This window comes from Notamacropus eugenii, chromosome 1, assembly GCF_028372415.1.
Source record: "Notamacropus eugenii isolate mMacEug1 chromosome 1, mMacEug1.pri_v2, whole genome shotgun sequence".
Classification (NCBI taxonomy): Eukaryota; Metazoa; Chordata; class Mammalia; order Diprotodontia; family Macropodidae; genus Notamacropus; species Notamacropus eugenii.
Window position 1 is genome coordinate 522,115,319 of NC_092872.1, and position 10,501 is coordinate 522,125,819.

General features: G+C 43.5%; 1 protein-coding gene across 1 annotated transcript; it reads right to left on the reverse strand.

Moving 5' to 3' along the window:
* Positions 1 to 1,120: 1,120 nt before the first annotated feature.
* MYL7 (myosin light chain 7) lies at positions 1,121 to 7,857 on the reverse strand. Its single transcript, XM_072633735.1, has 7 exons — positions 7,781 to 7,857; positions 7,011 to 7,124; positions 6,412 to 6,487; positions 4,756 to 4,860; positions 3,434 to 3,512; positions 1,725 to 1,773; positions 1,121 to 1,287 (listed from the first exon to the last, which is right to left on the reverse strand). The coding sequence occupies exons 1-7, from the start codon at positions 7,781 to 7,783 to the stop codon at positions 1,186 to 1,188; spliced, it is 528 nt and encodes a 175-aa protein (XP_072489836.1). The 5' UTR covers positions 7,784 to 7,857; the 3' UTR covers positions 1,121 to 1,185.
* Positions 7,858 to 10,501: the final 2,644 nt, after the last annotated feature.

The following is a 10,501-nucleotide window of genomic DNA, read 5'->3' on the forward strand; positions in this document are numbered from 1 at the left end:
CTCCAATCTCTCTAAGACTGTAAGCAATTTGATATAAGTTATATATGTGCAATCATGTAAAACATTTCCATATTAGTAATTTTGTGAAAGGAGAAACAGTTGGCAAAAACAATAGTTTGCAAAAGAGAAAAAAATACAAAAAAAATAAAGTGAAAATAGTATGCTTCAGTCTGCATTCATACTCCATCAGTTTCTTCTCTGGATGTGGATACCGTATTCCATCATGAGTCTTTTAGAATTGTCTTAGATCATTGTATTGCTGAGAAAAGCTAAGTCAGTCATAGTTGGTCATCACACAATGTTGCTGTTATTGTGTACGATGTTTTCCTAGTTCTGCTCTCTTCAGTCAGTATCAGTTCGTGTAAGTCTTTCCAGGTTTTTCTGAAATCTGCCTACTCATCATTTCTTACAGTATTCCATCACAATCATATACCAAAGCCTATTCAGCCCCTCCCCAAACGATAGACATCCTCTAAATTTCCAATTCTCTGCCACCACAGAAAGAGCTGCTATGTTTTTGTACATATAGGTCCTTTTCCCTTTTTTATGATCTCTTTGGGATACAGACCTAGTAGTGGTATATTGCTTGATCAAAGGGTATGTATAGCTTTATAGTCCTTTGGGCATAGTTCCAAATTGCTCTCCAGGTTTAGCTCACAGCTCCATCAAGAGTGAATTATTGTCCCAATTTTTCCACATCCTCTCCAACATTTATCATTTTCCTTTTCTGTCATATTAGCCAAACTGAGAGGCATATGGTGATATCTCAGTTGTTTTAATTTCCATTTCTCTAATTTATAGTGATTTAGAGCATATTTTCATATAACTATAGATGGTGCTTTGCATTTTTCAAATCACTTTCATTCATCTCATAGGTATCTGGTGGGATAAGCAGTATTTAAAATTAACAGTATTAATAGGTATCAACAATATTGTTGTTATGTTATCCCCATTTTACAGATGAGAAAACTGAGGCTCAGAGAATGATGGGGCAATGATCTGCATCCATTCTTCCACCTCTCCATCCACATTGCTTTTTCCATTATTCTGCATTGTCTCCATCTGTCCCTCTAGCAGTCTCCCACTACATTTCTCCCAAACACAAGAAAAGACTTTGCACTGGATCTTAGCATCTGTGTTTTATTGAGCTTGGCCCTTTGCTGCCCACCCTCTCCCCGCATCCTTTCACTCCTCCTTCTCATCCCCATGGGTGATGATGTAGCACAGAGACTTATAGTCGATGTTTCCCGACAGGTCCATAGGCGTCAGTGAAAACATTTGCTCCACCTGTGACAGAGAAGATGCTGGTGAGCAGACATTGGCTACTGGGGTGCATGAAAGGAGGGGCATGCTACAAAGTCCAGCCCATTCTCTGCTACAGAGTCTGGTGCACAGTTATGACATTCATACTTCCCAACCTGGGGGACATTTAGTGCCTGAAAGGGACTGGATCCAATTCATGTATTTCTCTGGGACTTGTGACTCAATTTCCCCTTTTCCTATCTCCTATCAGGTACAGAAAAGAGACAAGAATGTCTGCTGCTGCTATAGGATTTGGGATGATGCATGCTTTTGGTTGCCAGTCCCCTGAACCCAGAACAATTTGGTCTATTTTCTGTTTTCCAACATGACACTGTTGGCAGGTCCCTAGGGTCCCAAATGGGGGATCTAAAGTTAGGGATGCATGAGCCCCAGGTGGAATATAGAGATGGCTCCTTGCTTACCTCAGCTGGAGAGAACTTGTCTGCCTGGGTCAGAAGGAGCTGCTTAAATCTGGAAAGAGGGGAGGGGGTTAGAAACACATGACAGCTGACAATGGTAAGCTATGATAGCCCCATTAAAAAGGAATTAAATCAGGAAGAAAGGTTCACAGAATCACAAAACCAGAAGGGACCTGACAGGTCATCTAGTCCAGTTCCCCCATTTTGCACATGAAGAATCTGAGGCCCAGAGAGGCCACATGACAGACTAGTCTGAGGCCTCCTTGCTAGGAAGTAGCAGAATTGATTGAGGGACTCTGATGAGAGAAGTCTGCCCAAGGGGTCAATCATTGGACGCTAGCATCGTAGGGGTGAGTAGAAGCAACCTCAAAAGTCATCAAGTCATTGAGTCCAACCTTCTCATCTGTAAGATGAGGAAAACAAATCTCAGAGGGATTATGACTTGCCCAAGGTCACACATGCAGTAATCAATGTGAGGTTTGAACCCAGGGCCTCTGACTCCAGATACAATGCTCTTTTGATTGTATCACACTGCCTCTGAGTTATGTAAGTAGGTGGGGTAGAGTGTGATTTGAAGGGTGCTCAAAAGACCCTACCCCATATTCTGTGCTAGGCCTGCTTAAGATGCCTGAAATTCTATCATTTCAATGCCAAAGCACTTCTTTGAGATACGTAATTTAATGATAATAAAATGAAAATATGCAGGTGGCTACACAAACCCATGATGAGCTAAAGTGGCATTTATCAGAAGCTATCCAAGGGTGGGAGGGGCAGCTTGGTGTTGCAGTGGATAGAGTATTGGAGTCAGGAAGACATTTTCCTGAGTTCAAATCTAGCCTCAGATACTAGCTGTGTGATCCTGGGCAAATCACTTATCCCAGTTTGCCTCAGTTTCCTCATCTGTAAAATGAGCTGGAAAAGGAAATGGCAGGCCACTGCAGTATCTTTGCTAAAAAAAAAACCTAAATGGGGTTACAAAGAGTTGGACACAACTGAAACAAATGACTAACAAATCTTAAGGTAGAGCCTTAGGGAATTTGTCATGAGGTGCAGGTAAATTTGGATGGATAGGAGACTTGTTCCATTTGTCCTTCCAAAGGGACAGAATCAGCAGTAATGGGTGGAATTTGCAAAGAGGCAAATTTAGACTGCAGGTCTGAGCAAACTTCCTACCAGTTAGAACTGTCCAGAAGCGCCTTAGGAAGTGATAGAGTTCCTTTCCTCAGAGGCTGCATGGCCAACCACTTTGTCGGTATACTGTAGTGGGAATTCATTTTGTGGGGAAGTTAGATCAGATGGTTATTGATATCTGTTCCAACTTTTGAATTCTGTGATTCTCTAATCCTAAAAGGAAAGGTTCTGTCCAGAACATGGGTGTGGCTCATTGGTGGGGAGGGCAGACCTGGGAGCTGGGTGGAGTTGGGTTCTGGGCATCGAGAACTTATAGCCCTGGGACAGGGGTGGGGAACCTGTAGCCTTGAGGCTACATATGACTTTCTAGATCCTTAAGTGCAGCCTTTTGACTAAATTCAAATTTTACCAAACACCTGGGAGATCCAGTGAGGGCAGTGGGGAGTGAAAGTTGCTGTAGACAAGCATTCACCCTGTTTTCTTGCCAAGGGCAGAAGTGTTCCTGGAGTCAACAGCGCTTTCTCCATGGGCTTCAGCATCCCTGTCCCACTTAGTCCCTGCTTTTTCCTGCTCATACTCACTCTTCTTTGTTGACAACCCCACTACCACTGGGATCGAACATGCGGAAGGCACTGAGGATGGATTCTTCAGGGTCAGTTCCTAAGGAGTATCAGACAGTATAAATTCTGGCTCCCAAACTCCCTCCCCCATTCTGAAAGAGATCGTGATCTGAGATTTTGTCCCCAGAAGGGACATTTACTAAGAGATTTGGGATCATTTATCTAAAAATTCTTTATCATTCCCCTGCTCTCTCCTCACAGAATCATAGGAAGGGATTTCCAGGGTCACTTAGCCTAACCCCCTAGTTTGATGAGGAAACTGAGGCCCAGAGAGGCAAGGGACTGGTCCAGGATCACTCAGCTTGTAAATGAGGCAGAATTTAAGCCCGGATCTTTCTGACTCCAGTCCTATACTTTATCTATAATCCCATTCCACCTCCATTATCCAGTATCAGAGCTGGAAGGGGCCTTAGAGAACATCTAGTCTGAGTTCCTCATTTGACTGATGGGAAGACCAAAGAAGTTACATGATGACCAAGGTCACACAGCTAGTCAGTAGTCTAGTTGAGAGTAGAACTCTGGCCTCCTGACTCCCAGTTCAATGCTATCTGCTAGAAGTAGTGGTTTCTGAGGCAGACCCAACACAGACCAAAGGTAGTTCCAGGATGGACTAAGGATTCCAGTGAGGTTCCAAATTCCTAGGGCCTGCCCATGGCTCCAGAATATACTTGGCTATGGAAGGATGATCCATAGTTCGGCCAAGTTAAAGCTGTCATGGTAGAGTAGATAGGATACTGAAATTTGGAATCAAGAAGACCTAGGTTCAAATCCTATCTCAAATGCTAGCTTTACTGTCCTGGGAGGGTCACTTTACTTATCTATGCCTTGGTTTCCTCCTTTATAAAATGAAAAGGCTTTGTTCTATGGACCTCTTTAATAATCTAGTGAAATCTATGAACTCTTTCTCAGGCTATCTGTTTGTTGTCTATATCCATAATTGAACAAAATGCTAAATTTCAGTTAGAGGTTATTAAAAACAAAGGCATAATTTTTTTCCAATCCAAGTTCATGGTCCCCCTAAAATCTATCCAAGGATCCCAGGTTAAGACTGAACTAAATAATCTCTACAGACCCTTGCTATCTAAACCTGTGATCTTATGACCCAACCGAAGGGTGAGAGGAGGTATCTTGGGTTAGTTGGCACATAGCCTCTAACTTCTCATGATTTAGGACCCTGGGATTTAGAAACTGGATATGCAAGGTATAATAATAGGTTATGCAATATTGGGAGAGTGTATAGAGGAAAGATTGAATGATCCCTCCTCCATTCCCCCAATCCTTACCATTGAGTTTCTCCCCAAAGAGTGTGAGAAAGACGGTGAAGTTGATTGGGCCCTTGCCTTCCTGTAGCATCTCATCCAACTCTTCCTCAGGCACATTCGCTCTTCCTGGAGGAGAGGGTAGACAGAGGATGAGAGGGGGACTGATAGTACCACCACCACCACCCCCCCAAACCTCAAACCTACAGGCATACCTAGCATTGCCCATGGTGATTACAGAAAGGAAAAACTTTGGAGGTGGGAGGGTGGGGGAAATGGGAAAGAATAAAAGGGAACAAAAAAAAAATGAGTTATCAGATTGCCTATACCCTTTGACCCAGCAATGCCACTACTAAGTCTATTTTCAAAGATGATTAGGGAAAAAGGAAAAGAACCTATATGTTTTAAAATGTTTATAGCAGCTCTCTCTGTGGTGACAAAGTACTGGACATTGAAGGGATGCCCATCAATTAGGTAATGGCTGAACAAGTTGTAGTATAGGATTATGATGAAATACTTGTTGATGCTGTCACTGTTTGTCCTTCATTCTTGAAGAGGACCATGGCATCAAGAAGATGATGCCATGACTTGCAAGTGAATTGGATTTAAGTGAGAGAGGGCTTTGCACAGAAAGGTCATCAGTCTCACTTTCTCCTCTGAGGAGCCATCTGGGTCCAGTGTCAAGATACAGAGCAAGACAACTGGAGATGGAGCCCGATAGAATTCGATTGTGGTATAAGAAATGAAGAGCGCAATGATCTTGGAAAACATGGAAAGACTTGCATGAAATAAAGAGGAGTGAAATGAGTAGAACCAGGAGAACACTGTATACAGTAACAGCAATATTGTTTTAAGAATGACTTCGCGTGAATAAGTTATTTGGACTATTATAAATACCCAAATTAAGTATAAAGGCCGTATGAAGAAAGACACTATCTGCATCCAGAGAAAGAACTGATAAATAGAAGTATGTATAGAATAATTTTATACATATATATCTATATAGATATAGATATATACCTATTTGTGTCTTATGGTAGCCATCTCTGAGGCAGAGGTGGAGGAAGGGAAAAGAAAGGAGGAGAAAGAAAAAAAGGAAATTTACATGATAACTGTTGAGTATTTAAAAGAAATAGCAAGTTGTATATGGTGAATTTGTGATTTCCTGTGCGGTCATCTTTTTTATTGTACTATGTTATGAAAATGCTTGTTTTATTCCATCAATTAAAAATAATTTTAAATTAAAAAATAGAAGGGAGTTTTGGGAGAGGTTTGAGGAGAATGAGAAAGTCAGGGAGGGTGTTAGCTATGAGAGAAAAGTAAAATTGTGTAGGAGAGAGAAAGCAGAGCTCTGGAAGAGGAGGAGGAGATAGTGATAAAGGGTGAGCTTTGGTAATGTACTGGGAGAAGAGGTGTGAAAAAAGAGGGGAGGGGAGGTGTGAGCTTGGGGAAAGGTGTGAGAAGAGGGTAGGAGATATGAGCTGAGAGTCAGGAGGGATAGCAGGGAGAATAGGAAAGAGAAAGAAGAGCCGGTTCTATGACAGATGATTAAATTCAGGTCCAGGCTAAGGCAGGCTTGGTATGGTAAAAGGAGCTATGGATTTGGAGTGAAGAACTGGTCTGTGGGTTCTGCCTCAGTGAGCAAGAATTGAGCTGGAGTGTGCAAGTCTGCTAACTCACCTAGTTGGGAGTAGGTCTCCTTCAAGTCCGATTTGCTGATGATGCCATCTCGGTTTTGATCAATGCAACTGAATGCCTGTGAGACAGAGAGGTCCCAGTTTCGTGGGTCAGGAAGGATGAGGGCAGGCGCTCCCTCCCCTAAGGGCCCAAGAGAGGATGGCTGGGTGAGGGGATGGGCAGGTCACAGATTGAGGAGGACAAGCAGGAGCAAAGGAAGGGATAGAGTGGTTTGAGAGGAAGTCCAGGAACTCTTGGTTCAACTGATTCAAACTTCAGGGTCAGTATAAGGAAGAAAAAGAGAGGAAAAAGTTTGGAAAGTTCAAAGGATCATAGCTCTAGAATTGGAAGGAACATCAGAGACCATCTAGTCCAACCCCCTCACTTTGCAGTTGAGGAAGCTGAGGTGGGAAAGGTACGAAATGACTTGTCCAAAGTCACACAAGCATTCAATACCAGAGGCGAGATTTGAAGCTATGTCTTATAACTCTGGTTAGTACTTTTCACTGTGCCAATCTACCTCGGTGAGAAATAGAGAATATAGGAGAAACAGGAGGAAAAAGGACAAGTAGGGATACCCACTGAGTGGGTGACGCACTCACCTCCTTAAACTCCTGGATCTGTGCTTGTTCAAACATGGAGAAGACATTTGAAGATCCTCGATGGGCTTGCTTAGCAGCTGCCACCTTCCCCCGAGTCCCTGCCTTCCGGCTGGCCTGTGAAATATCTGTCTCAGAGAAATCTGCTGCCCCAGATCTTAGAACAGGGAAGCCCATAGTCCAAACTGTCATGCCCTTTGTCCCACATCCCACAGGGAATTGGGGGTGGAGGTAATTCTGTAGTCAGGATCCCACTGATACCAATCCCATCAATAGGGTTTTGAAATCTCAGTTCCCTAGATCCCCTTTCTCCCTTCTCAGCCCTTCACAGTTTTAAGGGAAATTGCCAAGACCAGGCAGTTTCATTTTTCCCTCCTCATCCCTGGAAATCATTTTTCTTGGGTTTAGGCCCAGATGGCTGCTGGGAATATCTCCAATTATGATCACAATCTCTCTGAGTCTCAGATTCTTTATATGTAAAACAAAGGGATTTAGTTAGATACTCTCTAAGGTCCTTTCCATTTGAGCAGTCTCTTCCATGATCTTTGTCTGCAGGCCATTTCATCTCCCCTGCTTGCTAGACAGCAAGAGGGAATGAGGTTTGAATGTCTCAACCTTTGGGAGGCAACTTTGTCCCTTAACCTTCTTGAAAGGCCTTTGCTTGCAGTTTGAAGCTGGAGACCCCAAATTTCTCCCCAAGGGAAGGCTACTCTTTCACTCTCCTCTCCATCCTGCATCCTCCTCTCCTCCCCCCAACCATTGCTCACACTCACCATCTCCCGGCTGCTTGGATGTCCCCGCTGCTGCTGCCTGTCCTGCAATCCCTCACTTATGTATTCATCTTATCACCTGGAAGGCCAAATAAGGGAAGAAACAAAGGACAGTCCCAAACTTGGAAGTCCCTGACGAACCCAGAGAGCAAGATAAGGACCCTGACAGATTCCAGACACATTCCTTCCTGCTTTTTCTCTGGGCTTCCCAAGGGGATGCATTCATTCAGCCAGTCATTCTCTTCATTCAGACAGCCCAGGTGGCACCAGGTTTAGGGCTTCATCATCACTGGCAAGTAGTGATTAATTAAAAAATCTCATGGCATATAGCACTGCAGTAGATGCTGAATAAAGATATTTTTCTTCTTGCTTCTCCCACCCCCTTCTTTCTCTTCCTCATCCTCACCTGACCCATTAACTTACCTTTAGTTTCTGGGTCTTACACAGTTGGGCTGGGACTATCCCTCCATTAGACTCATTGTTCAGTTATTTTTCAGTCCTGTCTGACTCTTTGTGATCTCATTTGGGGTTTTCTTGGCAAAGATACTGGAGTGGTTTGTCATTTTCTTCTCCAGCTCATTTTACAGATGAGGAAACTCAGGTAAACAGGGTCAAATGATTTGTGCAGGGTCATATAGCTAGTAAGTATCTGAGGCCAGATTTGAGTTCCGGAATATGACTCCATGTCTGACACTCTATCCATTGCACCATCTAGCTGCCTCCCCCCTCCAGTGCAAATGCCAGAGAGAGATCAGAGGAGCTCAAAGATTTAGTCGAAACTGGATCTGGACATGATTATTCACCCAGGGAATCCCTTAGTTGTCCAGGGTGATTTGGGTTCCATTTCAGTCTTGGTCTGGATACCCTAGACCATGCCCTCTGGTCCATTGGAAACAGGGACTCTGGGACCAAGCAGCCCAGGATGAGAGGGACTCCTGGATCTCACAGGGCAGTTCTGGACCATCATTCCCTCATAATGACCAGCATCCCTGGTCCCTGGAAGTCACAGAGCTCCACTGGCTCTCCCTGGCGTGGAGGACTCAGAATGTTGGGGAAGTCCTGGAGGACAGGTCCCGCAGCCTGGTAGGGTCCTGTGCAATGGTGATGGAGGGGAATGGAAAGAAAGGGAAGTCAGGACAGAGGAAAAATCAAGGGTCCCTGTCTCCTTTACATGGGACCAAGTGGCACAAGGAGATGGGATTGAGCAAAAACAATTTCTATGTGGTTTTGGCATTTGGCCTTTTAACCAATCAATCAATAAGCCTTTGTTTAATTCTACTATGTGACAGACTACACAGAGTGAAAAATAAAATAGTCCCTCCCTTCTAGGAGGGACAGAGAGGAGGAACAACATATATCATTAGGATGTAAGCTCTTCAAGGGCAAGGTCTATTTTTACTTTTCTTTGTATTCCTAGCTCTTTGCACAGTGTCTGCCATGGTGTTGTTCAGTCATTCGGTCATATCTGACTTTACATGTCCCTGTGGACTTTATCCATGGAGTTTCCTTGGCAAAGATACTGGAGTGATTGATTGGCCCTTTCCTTCTCCAGTGTGTTCCCATTTTACAGATGAGGAAACTGAGGTAAGTAGGGTTAAGTGACTTGCCCAGAATCACAAAGCTAGGAAGTATTTGAGGCTGGGTTTGAACTCAGATCTTCCTGATTACAGGCTCAGTGCTCTATCTATTATACCACCTAGCTATATACTACATAGCAAATGTTTAATACATACCTGCTGATTGATTGGTTGTTATCTGTATAAGCCAATACAAAATATATGCAGAGTAAATTTGTAGGAGGTGGGGCATTAGCAGCTCCAGAGCTCCTGAAAGACTTCATGTGGTTTTCAGGCCTTCTCCAGGGCTGGGAAAGGGGGAAGGAGACTTTTTGGTGTTTCTGGATGTGCTAGATGGTCCCTGACTTTGCATATGGCCAGAATGATGAAGTCTGGTGTGGTTATTGCTGTTGTCCTGTTGAGTGTTCTACCTCAAGAAGAATCAACTCTAGGAAATGAGTCACTACATCTGAACTCCTGCTTTTAGTTCTTGGACCAATTGCTAACCTAGAGTGGAAAGTCGCTAGGCACTTAGATACCCTTTTTCCCTAACATCTTAGTTTGGGGTTTTACCCGCAGGGTGGACATTCAATGAATGACTTTGACTTACTGATCAAGATCATTCAAGTCCCTTCCCATCTATAGCCGAGGAGTACTCTGTGGTATCCTGGGTGCATTATGTCCTTTATTTCCCTTCCCTTCTTGAGGACACAGGAATTAGAATCACAGATTTTCAGAATTGGAAAGCACCTCCACCACCACCTAATTCAATTCATAATAGAAATGCTAAAAAAAGGAATGTTAGAGCTCAAAAAAGGACTAAGGGAACTGTGGAGGGAGGCTCAGGATGCCAAAAAGGGTTTGTTGTTGTAGAGGTTTTTTTTTAAATCCATATTGAAAGAAAAGAGACTGGGACCATTGTTAGTGGTTGATAGGATGATAATAACTGAATAGGAAGAAGGCAGAGCTTTCAAGCTTTATTTATTTCTATTTTCTCTTCAAAGAAGAATAACAGGGAGTTGATGCCCAAGATAAGGAAAGGGAGATTAAGACAGCATCTAACTGCCCTTGATGAATTCAAGTCACCTGGCCCAGATGAGCTACACATCCTTTGGTACTGAAAGTATTGTCTATTGTCAGTTCCTTGGGGACAGGGACTGTTTTCACC